Source organism: Parasteatoda tepidariorum, chromosome 9, assembly GCF_043381705.1.
Source record: "Parasteatoda tepidariorum isolate YZ-2023 chromosome 9, CAS_Ptep_4.0, whole genome shotgun sequence".
Taxonomy (NCBI): Eukaryota; Metazoa; Arthropoda; class Arachnida; order Araneae; family Theridiidae; genus Parasteatoda; species Parasteatoda tepidariorum.
The window spans coordinates 48723963-48749526 of record NC_092212.1 but is presented as its reverse complement, the minus strand read 5'-3'; the positions used below and the strand labels follow the sequence as shown (position 1 = coordinate 48749526).

Below are 25564 nucleotides of genomic sequence, written 5' to 3'. Positions count from 1 at the left end.
GAATGCATAGTGACATGCTTAGCCCATACGGGCCCTAGCCTCCCAGTAGCGTCCACACACAGTAGTGGAGATGAGCGTAGGACAGACGGAAATATGGGGCAAGTCCATGTCCTTCCCAAGGCGACAGAGCATTTAGGAGAGTCAAAAATGTTTATACTAAAAAGGTGTTTGGCCAGACAGTCATGGCCCGTTACAAGTCTAAAGAGAGCGACTGCCTTAAACCTGGGCTGATTTGGGATAGTTAAAATATGATAGAATTAGAATATTAATGCGTCTTTAAGAGGATGCCATACCACACGGGAAAAACTTTTCATCGTAAATTTTCTTTCACCTCCATAACTGATTTAAAATTTGAAATATATATAAAAAAAATGACTTCAGACAAATCTAAAGTAAGCCGTGAAGTTTCAAATACTGAAAATATATTTTAAAATTATCAAAATGAAAATAAATTTTATAGAGAAGATAACTTAGGATTAAGCAATGTAGAAGTTCTCTTCTAATTTGTTTGCATTTCCATATATTGAAATTTTTCTTATCAGCTATTGAAACTTCATGGCTTGCTTTAGGTTTGTCTGAACTCACTTTTTTTTAAATTTTGAATTAGCAATGAACTTAAAAGAGAATTTGAGATGAGAAGTTTCTCCCGTGGCATGGCATTATCTTAATATTTATGTTGATCTAGGATTTATTTATATCTAGGAATTTTATTTTTTTATTAATTTTAAATAAATATTAATATTTATAATTTTATCAACATTTCTAATTTTATATTAATTTAACTATCACATTTTTCTAAAAAGAAGTTTTCAACATTAGATTTTTGAATTTTCATGTGCTTTTCTTAAGTGGACGTCTCTCTTTAGCGAACTTAACAGATCAAGATGTGTTCCCATTACCAATGTTTTCCTGAACTAAAAATTCTGCACAAGAGCAAAAATATGTCAAGCCTAAACTAGAAATTCCAGCTAGATTATTAAAAAACGAATGGAATATATACGGCAGCATTAGCCATTCAAAGTTGGCAGCTCTGTTTATAAGATTTTGTATTGTTGGAAATGTCTTGGGGAAAAATGGTTAAATAACAATTTATAATTGTCCTTTTAGCATATTTGAATAATGCAGTCAAATAGCAATAAATAAGATGGTATTCAAACTGTTAACTTTGAGAAAAACGGTTTATAAACTGCTTTCCCCTAATACTGTTAAAACACTCGAAATTTATAGCACCAGCTAGGCCCACCTAATGAAGGTACTTAGTTCCTTTAGCATGTTACATATTATTGCTCAATCTCATGACCGATACACGGGGCGTTTTAGTTCCAGAGTTGATACCACAATATTTCCTCCATTCCCTTCAACACATGAAAAGTTTCCAGTGTCATGCACACTCCAATTAATGACCCTGGACTTTTAGAATACGATATTCTCTTTCACGCATAGATGGCAGCACCATAAATCTGCTTAATACAAAAAAAGTCTGTAATTTCACATCTCTTACGATAGGTGAAGCAACTAATTAAACCACATTCCACGGTTCATTTCATAATACGCAACCAAACCACAACCTGACTGAAATGCTCATTATCTAATGAGAAACCTAATTCCAAATTCTAGTTAATTTTCTTACGGTTTTAAAACCATGCTAGTTGTTAATGGTTAAAAAACTATAGTTCATTCATGGTTTTTTAATCATACTAGTCGAAAACGGTTTCAAAATCATTATAGTAATGTTCTTTGCGGTAAAATTTATGGTTGATTGGATTGGCAAACTGCTGTTGGTTATTTTACCTTCATTTTAGAATGAAAATTCTAACAATGTATCAATGCATAATTTCTTTCTGAAATAGACTGATTGAAAAATATTTTGGCTACCAGTTTTTATTTATTAGAAATAAATTGAAGTCCAGTGTCACTTGTTAATTGGCGAGATTGAATAATAACAAAGATGCCAACGTGCTCCGGACAGCATATATATATTTTTAAGTGGTAGTTTATCAATCCAGTAGATTTTTATCCACCACTATTTCGAAATAATTCGCAGGTTTATATGATTCCCCACTTAGTAATTATGTTATGATATGTCCTATAAAAAACAAGCAATAATAGTAAAATATTTGTAAAATTGACTTGTAGTTATTCAGAGATGCCAACTTGCTCCGGACAGTGAATAAATATTTTTGAGTGGTAGTTTATTAATTGTGATTCTTTGTTTAATAAATTCAATTTATAACATTTTTATCCGCCACTATTTCTAAATAATTCGTTGGTTTTTATGTTCACCACTTTATTACAGTATGTCATGCTAAATCTTTTAAAAAATTTGCAAAATTATTCAAATGTTTGCATAAGCTTAAATGTTGTAATAAGCTTAGCATAGGTTGTACATTCTTACTGCGAGATAGAATTACCTTTCTCCATATTATTGCATGAGTAATACCTGAGATTCCCCTCAAAAAATTTGAGATTCCTTCAAAATAATTTTCCAGTGGTAGTAAACTAAAGCAGAATTTTTTTGAGACAAATAGATTTTTCATAATTAAAACTTAAGAACATGAATATCAACCCGTCTAACCGTTTCATAGCTGCCATTTTTTTACACTTGTTGGCTAACATTCTATATAGTGGTAGTATTATAAGAATTAATTTTACAATTGTTATCATAAACATTATTAAACTATGCAGCTGTGTACTTAATATTTTTAAAGAATATTGTTACTTTTATATATTTATTTAAATTATTTATACGTAATGATGGTCAAAATCATTTAAAGTCTATTTCGTTAAACAGAAATAACACTATTAAAGTAAATGTATTATGACAGCTTTACCAGAAAGAATGTTCGTAATGATAAAAAAAAATCATAAGATAATTTTATATTTTTTATAAATAGTGGTGGAATAAATTCTTTTAATTTTAATTTATTACAATACTTATACATTACTATTGTTAGATCGATATAGGCTGGTAGGAAGGGCACTGGACGTTTGTGAGAACGGGAGTTCGAATCCAGCAGTCCGAAGACTCCCCGTGTAAATGGTGACTGGTGCACGTTAAATCTGTCAGCTCTCAAAGTCCTTCATGTTCCCCAATCAAATCAATACTTCTGGGGGTACTGAGTTGGAGATTAATCCTTTTCTGGTTCAGGTCAAAATTTTGATATGGGGATGAATAAATGGATGTATGAATGGGTCCGCCCTAAATCGGGTGCGACGTATGGGTGTGGCAGACGTCGAATTCTTGGCCATAGATGGCGCCACTGGAAAACAAGAACCATCGCACCCCCTATGTCCCTAACGGCAGACGACAACAACAATACTATTGTACCCTTTAAAACGAGTACCTTCTAAAACTACGGAAATTCCATAGAGGATATGTGAAAGTCAAAAAGTATTGAAACTTACAAATTTTATTTGAACACATTTTCCTAACAAATTAGCATATAGTGGCAATCATAAATGTATAAAATAATCGAGGTTTGTTTGCTTTTCGTTGCTAACATCAAATATTCAAGTTCCTAATGCTAATTTATAATTCAACGGCATTTAACTACTCGCTCTCTTTTTTTGAGATTTTCTTCTTAACTGTAATTGGTCGCAATTATTATTCATAATTCAAGCTTTTAATTCTTTTAAAATTTGCTGCCTAAACTAAAAAAGCAAAATATCATGTTTTCCTTTTTATTAAAAAAAATATCAAACAGGAAAGCGGGCAGTTAAAAGACGCTGGATTAGAAAATTGCACCCCGTGCGATTCAGTTTTATTATTGGTTCAGGCAGATTTTTACTCACCTTTCCTTCCCTAATTTCTTTAGCTAATTGATTTGCCGATTTAAGAAGCAACTGGTTCCTTGCTGGTGGTACTGAATTTTGTTCTCTCCAGAATGCAATGGTCAAAACAATTCGAAATGTATAGGCGATTACATAGAAGATGGTTCTCTCCAGCCACCATGTAATTTCAGTCATATTAGTCACCTAGTTGCATAATAATAAACTAAACAATGAGATACAATTTAATCATAATGAGTGTTCATTAGTGAATCATAATAATTTTGTAAACACTTTAATATCGAATATTGTAATTACATATCGAACAAACTATAAGAAAGAAAATTTGCTTAAATTACAACTTGCAGCTCTTGCTTGTATAGTTAAGTCTTGTAGATCTAACTCTAGAACAAGATAATAACTCTCTCAATTCTAGAATTCTTAGTCTTAGTTAGAGTTATTGCAACAAGATAATAACTCTAGCATTAAGCTATCAAAGTTTCAATTTCCTTAGCACTTGAATTGCAACTTTGTTCTCAAAATTCTTTAACGAAATCTCTTTTAAGCATCATACATCATTGAAATCGAGAGCTGTTTGTTTCGCTTGCTCTTTATTTAAAAACAATGATATATAAAACGTTTCTAATGCAATGTAATAGCAAACAAAATGGTAGAAGTTATGAAGTTAAACCACTAATGCTTGTGTGAACATGTTCCTCAATTAAAACATTTAATTATCTTTTCGTTTAGTTCTTTTTCTCTCAAAAATTTTCCTCCATTGAAAAGTTGAATGCTTTAAGCAGCACAATGATTAACCTGAATAACGTAATTTAAAAAAGCATTTATGAAGTGACTTTTAAATGAAGAATTATGGTGAGAATTTTTCTATATTCAAGGAAAAAAATTGGATTATTTTTGTTATGTCAATTGGTTAAATGAAATGGAATACTTCTATGCACCATTGGGAGGCAGTTTTTCGAACAATAGCATTACAATAGCATTAATTAAGTGTTTGATATTGTAAAATAATTTTAAAAAAAACCTATTAAAAGGAAATTGTCCTACCTATTAAAAGGAAGCCTATTAAACCTATTAAAAGGAAGGAAGTTTCATATTCGCTTACGTCCCGCAGTGGACTGATCGTTAAGACACGGTTCCCAGTAGATCACCGAAGTTAAGCATCACTGGTTGCGGTCAGTGTGCGGTAGGGTGACCATTTGGATCAGTCTGCGTAGGGACCGAAGGTGTGCGGTATTGGTCCTCATTAAACTGTTCTACCGTAAAGTGCTCGATTTCGCGTGCAGGTCGCTGGGCTACCGAAGCAGGGGTGCCATCCCCTCTGCAGATGATCAAAATTGTGAGGGCATGTCTTCGGATCATCCTCAGGGATGTTTCCCAGACCGTCCTCAATAGCCCATTGTGCAGCTCTAGTGCGACGTAAATGAACAAATCAAACAAATCAAATCATATTCGTTTACATTTGAGCTTTATAATTCATAAAGAAAAGGTGTCTACCGTTTCAAGCAAAATCTCTTTTAGTGAATCTGTTAATTATCACTTTTTTTAAGTACCAATTCCTACTGCTTAACATCAGATTTGTTCGATAAATTGTTTCTTAAAAATTAGCAAAAAATCAAAACACCTTTTCACTTAAAATGAATGAGTTTATTCTCCTTCTCAAAAGAGAGGAAATTTTTTAAACTTAAGTTGAGTTGAATACACCTATGTTTGAGTCAAATATTTGCTTTGCTTTAAATCGAACTTGATTTGTCGATGTTTAAGCAGTATTGGAGTTATTTTGGCTCACGCATGATTTGATGAGTAGCAACATACCAGTTTGTAGACACTGTTAAAACCAGACTTCATTTTTTTATTACTTAATTGTATGAGAGCTATAAGCTGAAATTTGTAAAAATGATATGCAATTCAGGACTAGCGTTTAGAGCAGTTATGTCAAAGATACGGCCCGCGATCACAATGTGTCACAGAAAGAAGAATCATATTTTTAGAGCTTTTAGACTTCACTCGATTCCTCCTCGGAAGTTTTAAAATGCGCACACTACATTTATAAGTAATTTCAAGGGCAGCGCGTGCATTGACAAGCGATAGAGATAGACAGTAACGTCATTTCTTAGCATCATGAGGAATCTTCCAAGAGCTTCAAATCTAGACTAAAACCTTCCTTACCGATATGAAAAGAGTGCGTCGGCTCGACGTGAGTCAGTTTAGTCGAGTAATCGAAGCGATACGGTAGGAGAAGGATTTTAGTTGTACTGCGAAGTAGTGATTGTGAAGGTAATGTGCATTTGTTTGTGTCGTGCGCGTACGATATCCATAATTGTTGTGTCGAGTTTTATAAATGTTACGATTGTGGCATAATGGCACAAAAACGTAAAGTTGATAGTGAGTGCAGAGTTTTTCAGTCTAAATTGGAAATTGCATATTTTTTTATAGAATGGAAAGGTAAACCACTGTGTTTGATTTGCAATAAAACAGTTTCTGTTTGTAAGGAGTTTAACTTGAAGAGACACTATGATACGAATAGTAAATTACGAATAGAAAAATAAACTCATGTTTGTGAAAATTGCAACACCATGAAGGAACCGTCACAATTTAATGAAATTTTAATACACAGTTGAGTGGTAGTGGTACAAATAAATGACTAAACTTTCAAAGAAAACAGACAATAACAAGAGATCAAAATCAGTATTTTGTGTAGCTACCACGCGTCGCAAAAAGTGTTGCTACATGACGTGGCATGGAGTCAAACAAATTTTGAATGTTTGTCTGAGGTTGCATTTCATATTGTTTGTATGCGTACCCAAAGTTCGTCTGTAGGAGCAACAGGGCGAGGATCATGAGCGAGATGCCGACCAACGAAGTCCCACACATGTTCAATCTGTGACATATCCGGGGAATACGCAGGCCAAGGAAGAAACTGTACCTGCTGCGATGCAAAGAAGGATTGAACAGTCCTAGCAATATGAGCGTGGGCATTATCCAGTTGAAATACAGCGCCTGGCAAGGCTTGAAGGAAGGGAACAGATTGGGAGCTGTAGAACTTCACCGGTGTACCGGTTGCTGTTCAGATTACCCACAATTCGTAGTAATTGAGATCGTCCATGATATGCTATGGCACCCAGACCATAACTCCGGGTGTTCGTCCACTGTGGCGTTAGATAAAGCCCTCTGGAAGGTGGCGTTCACCGGCATAGCATCTGACGCGAGTGCGGCCATCGTGGTACCACAAATTAATGCTGGATTCGTGAGAAAACACGACACGCTGCCAATCAGCACTCCAGTCTCTATGCTGGTTGGTCCATTGTTTCCGCAGGCGGCGATTGTTTAGCGTGAGGGGGATCCTGTATAAAGGAGTACTTGCGCGCAGTCCACGCTGCAGCAGAAGTCTACGAATTGATGAAGCACACAATGAAGCACCTGTAGCTATTGACCAATGTGCTGCCAGTTGTCTAGAGGGAGTCGCACGGTCCGCCAGCGCCATGCGGACCAGGTGTCTATCATCGTGAGCTGACGTGACATTTCGAGGTCCACTCCCAGATTTCCGAGTTGTCTTACAATCGTCCGTTCACTGCCTCCAAACACGCATCACTGTGCTGCTGTTACGCTGCACACGAGCGGCTACTTCACGATAAGACAATCCAGCTTCACGAAGGCCGATTATTCTCCCCCGTCCAAACTCCGTAAGTTGTTGAAATCTCTCTCTCTCTTTCGTCGAAGAGGCATAAGTGACGACTGAGCTTAAGTTTACCACAAGCAGAAAACCACCGATAACCATACACACCTCGCTACAGCCGTCTATTTATTCGGATCCATCCGCCGTTCAAAGGCGCTGCTCAGCATATGCATGCGCTACGGATCTGAAATTCTAATCATTTACATATTGACCCTACTTTGCATTTCCTGAAAATTTCAGCTCACTCGCATAAGTCCTTCATGGTGTTGCAATTTTCACAAACATGAGTTTAGTAAATTTTATAAGGAGCCAAGGACAAAATCACCGACAGTTCAGGCAGATTTTACANCTACTTCACGATAAGACAATCCAGCTTCACGAAGGCCGATTATTCTCCCCCGTCCAAACTCCGTAAGTTGTTGAAATCTCTCTCTCTCTTTCGTCGAAGAGGCATAAGTGACGACTGAGCTTAAGTTTACCACAAGCAGAAAACCACCGATAACCATACACACCTCGCTACAGCCGTCTATTTATTCGGATCCATCCGCCGTTCAAAGGCGCTGCTCAGCATATGCATGCGCTACGGATCTGAAATTCTAATCATTTACATATTGACCCTACTTTGCATTTCCTGAAAATTCCAGCTCATTCGCATAAGTCCTTCATGGTGTTGCAATTTTCACAAACATGAGTTTAGTAAATTTTATAAGGAGCAGAGGACAAAATCACTGACAGTTCAGGCAGATTTTACAAGATTTGGACGAAAATTTTTCTGATGTCACTTTTTTCACCGAAGTTCGTTGGCTCAGTCGAGGAGTAGTTTTAGAAAGATTTTTTGCATTACGTGACCCTATTCAAGCTTTCATGTTAGAAAAAGGCAACCCAATTGGTTATGACAATGACTGGTGGACTGATTGTGCCTTTTTGGTAGATATGAATATACACTTGACTGATCTGAATGTAAAGTTCCAGGGTAAAAATTTGATTGTCATTTAAATGTATTCATGTATTCAAGCATTTGAAACAAAGTTGAGGCTGTGGGAAAATCAGGTAAAAAATCTAACTTTGGATCATTTCCCTCATTTAAAATCATTTGACACAGTGAACCAAAAAAATTGGATCAATATTCTCAACTTCTGCAAAATCTGATCACGGAATTCAACAATTGTTTTGTGGACTTCCACAAAATGAATGAAATGGAATTTTCAATTTTCAACAATCCATTCAATTTCGAAGCTTCACAGGTACCAGTTCATTTGCAATTGGAGTTGATATATCTTCAATCGGACAGTATTTTGAAAGAAAAATTTAAGGAGGTTAACGCTCCTACATTTTATACACAATATTTAAAGATTTTGTATAACTACCCGAAATTAAAAAAGCATGCAGCACGCACATTCTGTGCATGTTTCGTAGCACCTATTTTTATGAGCAGATGTTTTCCGTCATAAAAATAAATAAGAACAAACATCGCGCAAGACTTACGAATGCACATCTCCAATCAATTCTTAAAATAATTACAAAAAATATTTAACCGGGCAATGAGCTTGTCAAAAACAAGAGAAGTCGGGATATGGATCCTCGAGCTCAAAATAATTACCCTCTTATATAACTTTGATATGATTTTTAACAACCATATATTATATACTATACAATTAAATAATTAAAATGTTATAAAAATTCAGTACATTTTTTTATTTGACTCTGGCCCACCTACACATTCTAATGCCCTAATAATTCTATGGCCCTCTGCAAAATTGAGTTTGACACCTCTGGTTTAGAGAGAAACGAGAATCTAGCTTCTCTTTTTTTCCTCATCCCTATGCTCAATGACATCATAATATGACGTCAACGATAGATGGGCTCGTTGAACTCCAGTAGAATACAGGAAAAATAAATTAGTAGTACAATAAACAAATTAATTCTTAAAATTTCTACGGTTTTTAAGTCTATCGTTATATTTTTGTTTTTCTTATTGTTATTTTTCCTGCTTTTTTTTTATTTTGAAATTTATTTTTTGTTATATTTATTTCTGTTTGTTTCGTTTTTTTTAAATTTCAAGTTAGTTATTTTTTTTTGTTAAAATTACAAGGGTTCTTTTAGTTAGTGATGTTTAATTTTAAACATGGAAAATTCAACCATGAACACTTTTAGATGTTTTCCCTGTGTAAAGTCATCTTTTCGAAAACGCACCATCAAAAACATCCTAATTTTATTGATATTGTTACACTCTATTGTTGAATAATATTATTATTGAGCTAATTTTATTGTAGAGCTAACTTTAAGCGAAATCAAAACTTATTTTCATACTTTTGATGCTTTTAGTGTGAATTACGATGCGGGAAGAAATTTTAAATAACATTTGAAGACCCTGATAAAATTGCTGAAACAACTTATGGTTTGGTTATAACGGAAACAGCCTCGGGCAGTGGCACTTAACTTTTAAAAAAACATAAGTATAGGGTGTACCGGGCAAATGTATTCCGGGCAATGGCACTTAGCTTTAACAAAAACATAAGTGTAGGGTATACCGGGAAAATGTGTACCGGGCAATGGCACTTAGCTTTAACAAAAACATAAGTGTAGGGTATACCGGGAAAATGTGTACCGGGCACTGGCACATAACATTATAAAACATGAATGTAGGGTAAACCTGTCAATGGTGCTCAATTCGTCCGATTATTAAAAGCATTAAACATCAATTATTATGAATGGCAGCATTCATGCACAAATATTTTCCTTAATCAGAAGGACTGTTATAACTATCTCTAAACATTTCTTCATTTCTCACAGTACTGTTCTTTGCTTCAATTTTTATAAACATCACTTTTCTTTAAAAAAAATAATTAAGAAATAAATAACTGCTTTGAACTAAAATATTATTACTAATGTTACGGTGGTTTAAAGACACAAACTACTACTTATCAATTTAACCTGTGATCGTTTCATTGTCGAATTCATTTACATACTTTAACTATTTAAAATACTTAAATTAAAATGCTTTAATCAAATACAAATTTAAATAACAAATTAAATTAATTAAAAGGCTTTGATTAGTAACAAATGAACTAATTGGCATGGAGAGAACTTACCCATACTGATGCTCATAGTGGAAGTTGGTGAAGCTCTAATGACTCGGTTATACTCTCTTTACTACTGCTTTTGTTGTCTTTTTTTGATCCTTTATACTAAACTTTTTGCTCGATAAAACTACTGCTAAATTCTGGAAAGGTCACATAAGAGATCAAACTTGGACTATAGACTTGTGATTAACCTCTTTTCGACACGTATTTCTTAACTTTAATCAAGAGTGTTTATTTATATTTGCTAGGGTTCTATGTACTAATGGAAGTTTCCACAGTATTTTAAAAGTAATCAATTATTTTGGAATTTACGATAAATCTATTTTAAATGTTTTATTGTGATTCTGAATTAAGTGACGATAAGCGTCACATTTTCCACGCGATCGGAAAAAAAAGAGAAAAAAAAATTCTTGCTACCTGTATAGGCAAGTATCTCTCCAATATACAACTCTGTTATACCAATTATAAACATAAAAGTAGCATGCATTGATATTAAAATTAAAAAAGTATTTTTTCTAATGACACAAGAAACACAAAAAAAATATTACTTAAACAAAATCTGTATAAAAGAAACATAATCATTGTCTAGATACATACTTTTGCACAAGTGTGACACAAGGAAAAGAAGAGAAGAAAAATAATCATGATAAATAAATAATAATTAATTATTGTCGAAAATTATAGAGAGATATATTATCGTCTACAACAGGTAATACATGTTGAAATGACTGTAATACTTAAACAAACTATGATCAAAAATACACCTATCATTTTTAGTATAAAAAATATATTTGATAATGCAGGAAACGATATAAAACTAAAGAAACCTGAACCAGAAGAATCATCACTTATAAAGGATTTAGTGTAAGTGGAATTAAAATTAATAAGATTGATGCTTGGTTCACTTAAACAAAAGAAAATAAATTTACAATGCTTCATCTCCCTCGCAACGAGGCATAATTTTTTATCATAGCATTTATGTTCAGCTTGGAATTTAATTATAAATTCTTTTGGCTCAGTTTCGAAAATCAATGATTGTGTATACAAAGTAATTTTCTGTAATTTAACAGACACTGTTCCTGATTGACAGCTAGAATGAGCACTAAATTTTAGTTCACTGAGAATTTAGCAAGAATAACAGCCTTTAGCTGTCACTGGGCTCTCAAGAATTTTAGGATAAATTTGAGTCGTTCGAAGAGTAATTTTAAAGTCACTAAAAACTGAGAGACAGTTTAACAGGAGCTGTAGATAAAAGGTCTGATATGAGGTAACCTTTTTCTATTGAGAACAAGTGAAGTTCTCTTGCCGAAGGAAGAACCTTTTTCTTGGAATTCACTAGTCTTTGTAGACCATCTGGCTTTCTTGAACATCGTAATGTGGTTTCAAAAAAATCACATTGTGTGATTTCTGGATCGAAGATGAAATTTTTTGTATAACTTTCATTGACTTGGATTTGTCCAACGAGACCTGCCATTGGGACGTGCTGTGAGCTGGTTGGAGTTAGGTAGGCCTCGGAGGGGTCACCTACTCTTATGACAAGAGAATCGGCGAAATGGAGTTGAGGCTGGTTAAGGGAGCCTTGAATTTCTACGAATATACCATCTCTGGTTGGGGTCGAGGATTGAAATGTCAAAACCTCCGAAGTTTTATTTTCAGATCGTTCAATAGCGATAGTATAGGAGCAGTGGTGTCCTGTTATTGAACGAACTTCATATGAGTGGAGAAGATCAGGAACATAGAAGACTCTGTAAGACAAGCACCCCATCCTAGAAATAATTGTGCAGCCACTTCCCACACTAGACGGCTGACAATTCGTTGTTCCTGGGTATGCCTTGCTTTCATCAGTTAGTGCTTTGAAATCCTTATTAGGTGTGCAATGTGTACGCCAAGCACAATGATAATTTTGAGGACAGGCCAACTGACTAATGGTTTTTTCATGAACGGGAAATGTAAAATATAATCGTCTTGAAGAAAACTTACACTGCGCAGCGATGAGTTTTAATTTTAGGTGAAAATGGTTATTTTTATGAGTGTCCTGAAACCACAAACAGGTCTGATACTCAAGATTTTTTAATGTTATCTCCGCTGTAGTAAAAATAGCACAGCTTTGCTATCCATCAACTACTTGACAGTTCTGTAGTTCCAAAGAGATGATGGAATGGCTAGTACAGTCACTTGCGACAGTTGCAAAAAGAGATACAAGCAATAGCAAGGGCAATGTGTTCTGTCTGACTTGTTGCTGTGCATTATTTTCCAAAAATCATGTAAGTTAAGCAACTGACAGTGCGTCGTTGTACCAACTATAGCTCCTCCCAGCAAGAAAAATCGAAAAATACTTTTAAGTAATTTAAAAATGATTAATAAAATGTAAAGTGATGCTTTAAGAAATGCTGCTAGTCCTTTAAAAATCTGCCTTAAAAATATCAATAGGAGGAGTAGTAATATGGCAAAAACAACGTAAACTGTGTAAGCTATATGACGAGGCCAACACTTAATTTAGAACAAAAATACCTTGCAAAAAATGCAATTCGTGGAGCGGCAAATGGCTTTTCCTTCTAACACGATCTCTCCATGAACCGCTTTCCCATCGGTTGATATAAAGATTAAGGTTAAGTTTTCCTTAAAAGCTATCAGTTCTGTTGGCAAAATTACGTTTAAATCCTTTTCTACATTAAATATAATTTCATTCCCTGAAATTCTTGCGATTAAAGAGACTACAGGTTCGTTGAAAATTAGACAATAAAGGAGATTATCATTCTTGATTACGGATAAGTTAGGCCTTCACTTATTCACAACCAACGAAAGTATTTACTAGTATGTATATTTAATTATTCATTAATTAATGAATGTTGCCATATTTTTCAGTATTCCTTTGTAAATAACGTTTGTTTGCATTTAATTTTAGGTATTTATTTATTTAAATTAGTTCTTTCGATAGTAAACGCGTGTCTTCTGAGGTTTGTAAAACATTGTATTGACAGAGTCAGGTGAGTGTGGATCCAAAAATTTATTTGCTATGGCATCGGATATCTTATCCACTATACAGGGTGATTCTAAAAAGATGGGGGAAAATTTTGGAAGTGATAGTACACACCCAGACAAACAATTTTTATCAAAGAATGCATGGTCGAAAACAAAACCCAAAACCGCTAGAGGGCGTCCTAGTTTATGTTCTTATATGAGGCAAAAACACACAAAGAACGATGAAGTTAAGTTATTAAAACAAATTTAATCGCATGTGATTACAATAAGTGTTCAAAACAGCGGCCGGCAGTGGCTATGCTGGTACAACGGCGAAGAAAAGATAGGCGAACTTTCCCTGCAGCGGCCGAAAGCTTGGCGACAAATAACGTAGCGCAGTAACTCGCAATAGGAATAGAGCTTTCTCGCTTGCATGAAAAAACTTTCCAAATGCGCCAGCACCTTTGCGTATTGTTTTCGACCATGCATTCTTTGAAAAAAATTGTTTGTCTGGGTGTGTACTATCACTTCCTAAAATTTTTCCCACCTTTTTAGAATCACCCTGTATTCTTATCCTTTTGATTTTTATCACCAGTAATTGCCCAATTTCACAATCTATCAGCGATCGAATGGTTTTGACTAGTGGTAGTCCTTATCTACCTTATTTGTTCTCGACCGCAAATTATATCAGCTCTGAGTTTACTTATCCACAGGGACTGTTTTGTCACTTATCGCTATTTTGGCGTTAGAAGTATTAGTGTTGTTTGACGATCGTTTTTGCGGCATATGATAAGAAGGGGGACAGTAATCGTCAGTTTCGTTTTCTTCATAAAACAAATTCGGTACAACATTTCTATGCGCTACTTATATATCCACGTCTGACTTCTGTGGAATTTTCTGAGTATCCGATAATAATAAGTCAGGTCGACGTTCTTCATATGCAAACATTCTATCAACATGTATCCGCATTGGTTTCGTGCGGGGTTTATTAATGTCTGCTATAGAATAATTTAAATCAGAATGTTTTTGAATTACTCGATACGGGCCTGAAATTTTTTTGAAAATGCTCGCCCTGTTTATTGATTTGTAGCTGGTGTGTAAAGATATACCTTTTGTCCTACGTGAAATGAATTTTCCTTCGCTACATTTTGACGAATTCTACTCTGCTTTTCCTCTGACATTTCGAGGTTTTTATATACATTACGATAAACAAATTTCATTTTTGATACATTTTCCTTGATGTAATTGTCACAAGGAAAGTAATGAATATTAGGTTTTACTTCCAATAAATGGAAAGGTAAAATAAGATCACGATTAAACATAAGAAATGAAGGTTTCTCATGAGTAGTGTCGTGATAAGAGTTGTTATAAATATAACTATAGTAGTCTAAATATGTATCCCAATTAGAAGTTGTTTCAGAAAGACAAGTCAAGCTCGTTTCAATACTTTTATTTATTCTCTCTGATTGACTGTTAGTCTTCTGTGGTCTATAGGGGGTAGTTTTCATTTTATGGATTTGTAGTTGTTGCGAGAGTTCATTAAAAAGATGACTCTGGAAATTCGTTCCTAAATCAGTTAAATTGGAATTTGGAATACCGAAAATGATGATAAATTTCATAAGATTATCAGCGATAGTTTCAGCAGTAATGTTTTTTAGAGGGTACAATGTTCTATATTTTGTAAAATGATCAATTATGGTTAATACATATTTATTCCCTTTAATAGACATTGGTAATGGTCCTAATATATCTAAGCTCACGAGATCCATAGGTTGAGAAGGTGTTACAAAACACCAAAGAGATTTAGTAATTGTAAAGCCTTTTCTTTCAATACATAATTTACATGAATTGGAAAATTTTTAATATCACTATAAATTCCCGACCAATAATATTTTTCCCTAATGGCACGGTAATTTTTAGAAAATGCAAAATGTACAGTTTCACAACCCTCCAATATATATGGTATTAAACTTTGAGGTATTACTATTAAGCTGTTAAATGTTTTTCTTCGTCATGCAATTTAATTTGGTGAAAACTAGAATTTGCATCCAAGGTACTAAAATAATTTGCACCTCGTAAAGAGTTTAGAATGTCAGAAATTAATGGTAATTTATAAGTTGAAGAAATTGTAATTTGATTTAGTTTACGATAATCAATAACTAAACGCCATTGATTTTCCTCCTTTTTTCGCACTAAAATTAAAGGAAAGCTATATCTATTATTTGTTTTCTCTATTATTCTTGCATTTTCTAATTCCGAAATTTGATTCTTAAGTGTATTTCGCAAGGATACAGGTACAGGAAAAGGTCTACATTGGATCAGGTTAAAATTAGTAATTTCTGTTGGAGGAGCTTCTAATGTGCATCTTCCTATAGTTCTTAAAGACGTGCTAAAATATCCGCAAATTCAACAAGTAGTTCAGATAATTCCTCTTTAGCTTTATTTAAAACCCCAGACATATTAAAATCATCTAATTTAAATTCTTTCCTTCGAATATCAGTTATAGATTCATTTGCCTCAAGTTTAATTTTAGAATTTATCTGGGCTACTTTCATATTTTTATTTCGGTGTAAATTATTCTGTGAAAGGTTATTTACTATCAATGGAATGTGACCATTTTGATCAACTTTGCACAATGAGTTACGCATTTCAATCTTATAATTAGAATTCATTGGAGTTAGCAGTACAGAACTTCTCGGTTGAATTTTCTTATCTGACTTGATTTTTACAGCAACCGATTCATTAGGCTTGAGTTTAACCTTTCTAACAAGTTTTCCAATAGTTTCCTAGATTGAAACATTTATTTTTTGAATTTAGAATTTATGTATTTGAGATGGTAAATCATTAAAAGTAACAACTTTATCCACAAAATTTATTTTGCTGTGAAATGAGGAAAGAAAATCAATTCCAAAAATTATGTCGTATTCTTGAGCTAGGTCAGAATTGGTGATTAAAAAATCATGTCGGAAGATTTTGTCATTAATTGAAAGTGGTAAGGTAACATTCGAATAAGATTTTATTTCACTTCCACTTAAAGTAGTTATTTTGATATTTGAATTAAAAGGTTTATACTTTATCAATTCTGAATTTACTTTCTTTAATATTTTATCACTTAGAAGAGATACACTTGCTCCAGAATCTAAAAAATCAAAACATTTAATGTTTCCGATTTCCAATCGAATGACTGGCAATGCGCAATTCTGACCTAATTGATAAGATAAAGTATTTTGAGTTTTACTCTTTAAAGTTTGAGGGATTCGTTGGGATTTTATCGATCCCTTTGAAAGTTTAAATATCTTTGTTTTGGTACGGTAGATCTGTTATCTGTTAAACGAGGATTTCAGTTTATTGACCTAGTATGATAAGGGTTAGAAGCGTTCAAAATCATGTTTTGATTTGTTCTGTAATTTTTTCCATTGCGAGAGAAAGTATCACTATTATTTGCCAAAGGATTGCTTTTGTTCCTACTGGGTAGGAACCAACATTGAGATGAAAGATGATTCCGACGACCGCAGTGCATACAAGATAGATTTCTTTGAGTTTTTTGCTGGGGCATTCTCCTACTTCTATCCTCAAAATTTATTTTCTCTAATTGTTTGGAAAGACATATTATATTATTTGATATTTCAGTTTGTTTGTTAAGAAATTATGTCATTTTCTTTCCAATCGCCGTTTCGGGCTCTGTTAATACATTGTTTACTACCTCAAGTTCCGATGTGAATTTAATGTTAACCTCATCCAGTAAAGCATTTTCAACAGCTTCATTGAATGTTTTTAGGTTGCGACTCAAAGTCAATCGCTTAAATGATGGCTGGAGACCTTCTAAGAATTTTGCCAGTTTAGTTTGGTCGACTATAGTATCTGCATTTTCCTTAGGTGACTTTTCAAGACCAAAATAGTTAATTGTAAATTTAAAAACCTTGCAGAGTAACTTCGAATTGATTCACCTGGATTTTGTCTGCCATTAGAAAACTGTTGGTAGTGGTGCAAAAAAGGAAATTTTTTTAAAAAAAATTTAGAAAATTTATTCTTAATGTTTTCATATTTCTTTTCATTTCATAGTTCAGGATCATCTACAAAAATTGTAATGCTGGGCCTTTTAGTTTATTTTTCATAACCACGATATGTTCTGCATCATTCCATTCAGCTATAGCACCTACTTCTTCAAGATTTGTAAGAAAATATTCAACATTAGAAAATATTTCTCCGTCAAAGATGCTAACTAGATTTTGATAGCCAACTATTTTATTAGGATTTGGGGTTTCTGCCATTTTTAATACACTAATAAGTGAAATTTGTTAGCTAAATTTTAAACAACATTTAAAGTACTAAACACTTAGAAATATTTACACTTGCATTGTTAATGCATATTTATAAAATCAGCAACAACAACGAAAAAATTAAATTACAACTGTGAACTATATACTTGACAATATAAAGTCATTCGAAAATAATAAATAACTCCTTATATATTACCATAGAGAGGGAAAAAAACAAAATCTTTTTGGAAGCGCCATATTGTTACGGTGGTTTAAAGACACAAACTACTACTTATCAATTTAACCTGCGATCGTTTTATTGTCGAATTCATTTACATACTTAAACTATTTAAAATACTTTAATAATGCTTTAATCAAATACAAATTTAAATAACAAATTAAATTAATTAAAAGGCTTTGATTAGTTACAAATAAACTAATTTGCATGGAGAGAACTTACCTATACTGATGTTCATAGTGGAAGTTGGTGAAGCTCTAATGACTCGGTTCTACTCTCTCTACTACTGCTTTTGTTGTCTTTTTTTTGATCTTTTATACTAAACTTTTTGCTAGATAAAACTACTGCTAAATTCTGGAAAGGTCACATAAGAGATCAAACTTGGACTATAGACTTGTGATTAACACCTTTTCGACGCGTATTTCTTAACTTTAATCAGGAGTGTTTATTTATATTTGCTAGGGCTCTATGTACTAATGGAAGTTTCCACAGTATTTTAAATTTAATCAATTATTTGGCAATTGACGATAAATATATTTTAAATGTTTTATTGTGATTCTGAATTAAGTGACGATAAGCGTCACACTTAGAAAGTAGACTAATCCTTTCAAGAAATTTTTTTTTAGAACTCTCGATTCAAACAGCCATGTAAGCAAAACTATGAATTCTGTACAGGAATCATACCTGCCAACTTTCACTCTTTCCGAGAATGAATTTTCGGAGTGGTTGTAAAACAATGAACGAAAAACAATCTGACTCAAAAATATATTTATATTTTGGTTCCGTTGAAATTCGCTTACGCAAATATTATTATGCTTTCATATATTTATTGTAATTATTTATATGTAGTGGTGGTCAAACTCATTTATAATTATCATTATAATTCAAAAAGTTAATTGGAATAACCTGAGTATTGCCACCACTTGAAATATGAAAATAAAATCTTCCGGAAGAGTTGGCAGGTATGAGGATTATAAAAGTCGAAAGAAGCTGTAGGACTGTGTATCACTAGCTAAGCGTCGCAACAATTAAAACGAGAGGCTATTAAAATATATTCTCAATAGTTTAGGGAAATAGAAAATATGGCCCTAATAGTTTAGTGAGGAGGGCAATCCAAAGTTTTGCCCTTTAATGTTAATTTTACTTTTTGCGTATTTCGCATAACTCGGGAACTTTAAAAACTAATTGAAGAAATTCTGCACACAATTTTGAAATTTGCTTATCCAACGTTAACTCTATGCACACAAAAAATTAAGTAAATATTTATTATTTACTATTTTATATTATATTATTAATTAATACTCGAAAAAATCTTAAATTGTAAGTTATAAAATTTTTACATCATTTTAAAGTATGTAATTCTACTTGGGAAAATGCAAAATTTGCATGGAATCGGTTGAGCAGTCTCTGAAGAATCAAATTTTAAAAAGGTTCTATACTTAGAACTCAATTTCTCCGGAACTATTCAACCTACTCCACTCAAATTTTGTATTTTGGCGTGTAAAATTATAAGCTGTAAAATAATGTAAAAATTTTTGTACCTTGTGATTAAAAATTTTTTAGATTATTATTAAATACATTAGTAAAAAAAATTAATATTTAATTAAAATTACATTTTTTGTTTTTTATAATTCTATGTAAAAAAATTTAAACTAACTTAAGAAACTCTCGAGATATGGTGAAATACGCAAAAAGTAAAATTAACATTAAGGGGTCCAAACTTTGGATCATTTTCCTAGCCAAACTATGGGGACCATACATCTCATATTGAGGCTATATTTTATGGGTAAGAAATCCGAATCCGTTAAAAAAAAGTTATGCTCATTCAAAGAAAATACGTTTTTGTGTCTGATTTCGAACTCAAAATGTCGTCGGCACTAATCAATTAGCATATTTGAGATCACTCTTTCGAACATTTAGGATTGAGTTCTAAATCGTGAAGATCCGATCATTAGATCAAAAGTTATTCATTTTTTTTTGTGATTGTATATGTTACCGGCAAAGTATGAAATGATTTATCTTTCACACATTGCCTAGGCATTCTATATAAAGCCGCATGCTATTTAGAAAAGTATGAAATAAACGTCCTGATGAGGTTATTATGTAAATGAGGTGCATGTTACTGTGAATGACCGAAATCGGTGGTTGTTGACTTTCACCTTTGAATGTTGACAATCACATAGTCGCTTTGGTGATTGTTCGAAAGATTTATTACTTCCGATTTGATATTAATTTATTCATGGATATAATTACATTTATTCAATATTTTAATGCTTACTAACGATAGATTAGAAGAAGCATCACTGTTTGGACTATCGGGCAAATATATACCGAGCAATGATATTTGACTTTAAAAAATATCAGTGTAGGGTATACCGGGAAAATGTGTACCGGGCAGTGGCACTGAACCTTAAACAAACATCAGTGTAGGATATACCGGGCAATGGCACTTGACCTTAAGAAAGCATCAGTGTAGGGCAGTGTTTCTCAAAGTGTGGGACGTGTTCCCCCAGAAGTACGGGAACCGTTTAGCGGGGGTACGCGTTCTCATGCCAAATATTTTACAACAAGCGAAAATTTCTAAAAATTTAATTTAAAATCAAATCTAGCCATGAAAATTTACAATTACGCATTTTTGTATTAGCTATTTCTTGCTGAGTTAATAATTTTAATGGGTATTAGCTATTTTTTGCTGAGTTAACAGTTAATAATTAGTGGTGTCAACAGCCAGTTGTGATTTTTAACTTTCGTGCAATTTTTTTATCACAGCAAAAACAATATCATCCTTCTCACTGGTGCAAATAACAGAATAACAGAAACTCTGAAATACACTTATTAACAAAACTTTGTACCAAAAAAGAAACATATTTTTAAAAAAATACATTCATTTCTTTTTATCAGTGGTACACAGCGTTGCGAAAAATTTAGAAAGGGTACAAAAAGTCATAAGTTTGGGAAACACTGATGTAGGGTCTACCGGGCAATGGCACTTGACCTTAAAAAAATATCAGTGTAGGGTATACCGGGCAAATGTATACCGGGCAGAGGCACTGAACCTTAAAAAAACATCAGTGTAGGATATACCGGGCAAATGCATACCCGGCAATGGCACTTAACCTTAAAAAATATCAGTGTTGGGTATACCGGGCAATGGCACTTGACTAGACCTAGTATATATTTTGGACATTTACCAAAGGTCTAGTCATACTAGGTCTAGTTAAGTGCCACTCCCCAGTATACATTTGCCCGGTATACCCTACACTGATGTTTTTTTTAAGGTCAAATGCCATTGTCCGGTATACATTTGCTCGGTATGCCCTACATTGATATTTTTTTAAGGTCAAGTATTATTGCCCGGTATATATTTGCCCGATACTCCAAACACTGATGTTTCTTCTAATCTATCGTCAGTAAGTATTAAAATATCGAATAAATGTAATTATATCCACGAATAAATTAATATCAAATCGGATGTAATAAATATTTCGGACATTCACCAAAGCGACTAATAATTTGATTGTCAACATTCACCGGTGAAAGTCAACAACCACCGATTTCGGTCATTCACAGTAACATGCACATCATTTACATAATAACCTCATCAGGACGTTTATTTCATACTTTGCCTAAATAGCATCCGGTATTATATATAATGCCTAGGAAAAGTATGTAATACTTCTCATATTTCATACTTTGCCTAAAAACGTCAGACATTATATATAATGCCGGCGCTTCATACTTTCCCGGTAACTTATATATTTATATTTGGATTTAAAGACATCAAACTGTGCTCAACATCAGTTTAATGAACTCATTCGTATGCTAATTCTGTTAAACCCAGCATGTAAAAAACAACTGTAAATTTCAGAGGGAAAAAAAATTTGTTTCCCAGAAAAACACTATTTAAAAATAAACTCAGATTTTTTCTGCATTAACGTTCTGCTGTTAACGTTCATTCATTTTTTAATTCAGAACTGTTTTTCAAACAATAGTTTCTCTCTGTTTTTCATCCTAACCCTAAATGGATTAAAACTGTTAGTGGAAATTCTAGTTTTTGCCATCCAACTTCGCCTTCTGTAAGATAAATTTTTTTTTTTATCGAAATCATTTTACGATAATTTTCTAAACTTGCTCTTACTTTTCAGCAATTATTTTATGATTTTGATCATCGTATAAATAAAATTGCTATTTGACTTTAAAATTAAATGGAGACTGTACCTGATTATTATCTGTCTTTAGCTATAATTTTACGGTAAGTAAAATTATTAAATATTTATTTTAAATTTGATCAATTTTAGTTTTATACGTTTTCCCCTTAAATATAGTTTCAAGAAGTAAAATTTAGGCAAAGGCAGTTTACGAATTTTTTTCATAGTCAAGCATTAGCGTTTCCGTGGGTCAGGGGTCAGAGCGCTCGCCTTCCAATGAGTTGTACCGGGTACCAGTCACGGCGTTGATTGGTCGTACAAATCCTGCTTTCGGCTCGCATCTCAAACCAGGCTGAATTAGTTATTTTTAGATAAGTTTTTATTTCTATAATAGCGGAGTTTTATGTTAAAATAACAGAGTTTGTTTCTTAAATTAACTGAATTTATCTGCTTAAAATACAGGTCTCCGTTTTTAATATTATTTTTCCGTGGAAAAAAACAGTTTTGGTCTGGCACTCCAGCTGACTATCAGTTTTTATTTTTGTTGTAAATTTATCGAATTTTTTTAGAGTGTAAAGTTGAAAAAAAATCTCTCTTAGTGGTTTTGTTAACCTGGGTGGTGCTGAAATAGCATAAAACGGCTAAAAAATTAATTAGAACATAAGACCAAAACTTTTTCAGCATGTGTACAAGATAACTATTTATTTTTTTCAATAGAAAGACCAAATATCTTATGAAAATTTATAATTTTTTATAATATGTAATTTTCATCAAAAGTATCTAAAATGACTTTATCTTTTTCAAACTAAGCAAAACCATTCAGGCCAGAATTTATAAAAGCGATTATTCAAGTTGAATTTTAAACATATTTAATTTATATATACTTATTTAAAATATTTGATATTAATAGGCATATTATTATTAAAAATTTATGACTTAGCAATTCCGTTTTAGATAAAAATTAAAAGAATTTTAAAAAATTTCCAATATTTTTCTGACAATTATTCTGTAGCAACAAAAACCGGGTAAAATGTTAGTTAGTTCATACGACCAAAACTCACCCTGTGTATATAGTATTGTTCTTCATAACTTTATTGAAATTGCAAACTGTGATAATAATTTATAATTTATAATAATATATTCTTCAGTCAAAAAATCTTAAATTTTCATTAATCTCTGATTCAATCTATTTAAAAAATAGTTTTAGTGTAGGACAGATGGCCATATTTTTTTTCAAATCGAAGTAAAAATACTAAGAATTTTGAGACGAGAATGTTTATACATATTTTAAATTCTCAAATATGTACTCAACGATAATTTGACTGAAAAACAATGGAATATTTAGAACAAAATGTGAGAAACTTGTTTAAAATTAAACTAACAAGTAAATAAAGCGAAGGAAAAGTGAAGCAAAATCATGGAAAACATTACATTTATACAGTTAACAATGAAAAACTTGCAAAAAAACATACTAGGAAGTTAATTTTATCTTGGAAAATAAGTTCAAAAGAATCTAATAAACAATCTGTTATGTACATATTTGATCAATGACTTTCACAAAAACTTTATACGACATTTTTGGCAAAAAATTTTCAAGGTTTGCAGATTATCACGGAGCTATTGTATGCACCTCGCGTATCTCATCTAGTCATCGTTTATAGTTTTCATCTCCGCAGCAAAAGATGTCACTGATTACAGCTTACACACATCCACAGAACCAAATAATGCGTGAGCAGAATCTTATTATATGTACAATTCTATTGAGTAGGTTATGGGGTTCAATTCAATAATCTGTTACGTCCGTAATATGCGGGGTACGTATTGTCCTCAACAATTTAAAAATGTGGCTTCAATATTGTAATATATATGCTGAGGATTCCTTTTTATTTGTTTCAATCTTGAAACTAGGAAATGAAATGAAACCAGACGAAAATCATCAATGGAACCAAACATTTAGGAACTAGATTTATTTATTTGGAAATACTAATGCGAGGTGGTGAAGTTTAACCCTTTGACTACTAACGGGACTCATTTGTCCCAACAAATGTTTAAAAATTACTAATGGGGTGAAAAGCACTTAGAAACTCATTGTAATATGTCCCAGTCGTAGAATCGAACCAAGTATACGTGATTCATGTGTCAAATATCTTCTAGATGGCGCTACCTAGATGGCGCTAAAGAGTTTCTTGTATGAAATAGCATTGTGATTGTGCACTGGGACAGATATATCCCACTAGTATTCTTCATTGGGATCGTTCAATTCATTCATATTTTATTCATATTTTCTCAAATGAGCATAGAAAAAAGAACAAATATGAGTTATCCAACGTAGTGTGTATCCGTATCCGTAGTGTGTCCAACGTATGAGTATCCAATGTGTAATGTCGAGTTATGCAAAGATTGCTTCACCCTATATCATACCATGTAAAAAAAAGTCCATAAAATAAATTTTTCCGGAATGATAGATGTGCTTGTAGTAAGTCGATCACTACAAGTGGGACATATGTATCCCACCAGTAAGTACATATATGTCCAGCCTCTAAATTGATAACCGCTTGTCAGAAAAACCTCAAATACTAAATTTTCCTTATTTGTGACCTATTTCGTCCTTTTGAATAATAAACGGGACAAAAAAATCATTTTTTAAAATTCGAAGTCAAAGGGTTAAATTAATAAAATACTTCTTATTTTCCTACTTTTCCTTTCTATTTTTAAAGACCCTAAGATCCTTGATATATCAATACGAATAAATAAAAATGGCCATCTCTTCTAAAGCAAATGAGGAGATGACCACTTTCACTCAGGAAAAAAGATTGGACTATATATGAGCAATGAATGTTCAGCTTGTTTAAAAAAAATATAACCAACAAAAAACAATACTTTCTCACCGACATAAAATAAACAATAAAATTTTACTTACGTTTTGCTGTCACGAAAAAGCACTGCCTTGTCCAAATTGATAAACAAGTTAAAATACTTTTTGAAGAACTATAACTGCTGCAATATATTAAAAAATATCAGAGATATTTTAAATCTCTTTAATGGAAATCTAACCCACACTTACTCTATATCAGATAAATATGCATTATATTATTAGATATACAATGTTTAATAATCTTTCATATTATTATTGAATACTTCTGACTCAGCAATTTCCTTTTAGACAATTAAATAAAACAAACATAAAAAATTCTCTCATATTTTTCAGACAATTACGTTGAAACATCATAAAATTTCTACGAAATTAGCTGGGTCATAAGACTTAAACTCGTTCATCGTGTATAGTATTAGTATTCACTATTATTTTGTCAATTCCCGGTAATATTTTATTAATTACAATAACATATTTTTCAATGAGAGTTTTTAAAATGTTCATTATTACTCTTTGATAAAAATCTATCTGAATAGTCTAG

General features: G+C 32.6%; 2 protein-coding genes across 3 annotated transcripts in view; both read right to left on the bottom strand.

The window, feature by feature from the left end:
- The window catches only part of LOC107450964 (fatty-acid amide hydrolase 2-A-like), a 120850-nt gene that overhangs the window by 21760 nt on the left and 73526 nt on the right, over positions 1–25564 (bottom strand). The window lies entirely within an intron of this gene.
- The window catches only part of LOC107450963 (fatty-acid amide hydrolase 2-A), a 41202-nt gene that overhangs the window by 11086 nt on the left and 4552 nt on the right, over positions 1–25564 (bottom strand). The window contains exon 2 of the mRNA XM_071185241.1: positions 3793–3975. Coding sequence (XP_071041342.1) covers positions 3793–3966 — 174 coding nt within the window. The 5' untranslated portion in view covers positions 3967–3975. The remainder of the gene's footprint in view (positions 1–3792; positions 3976–25564) is intronic.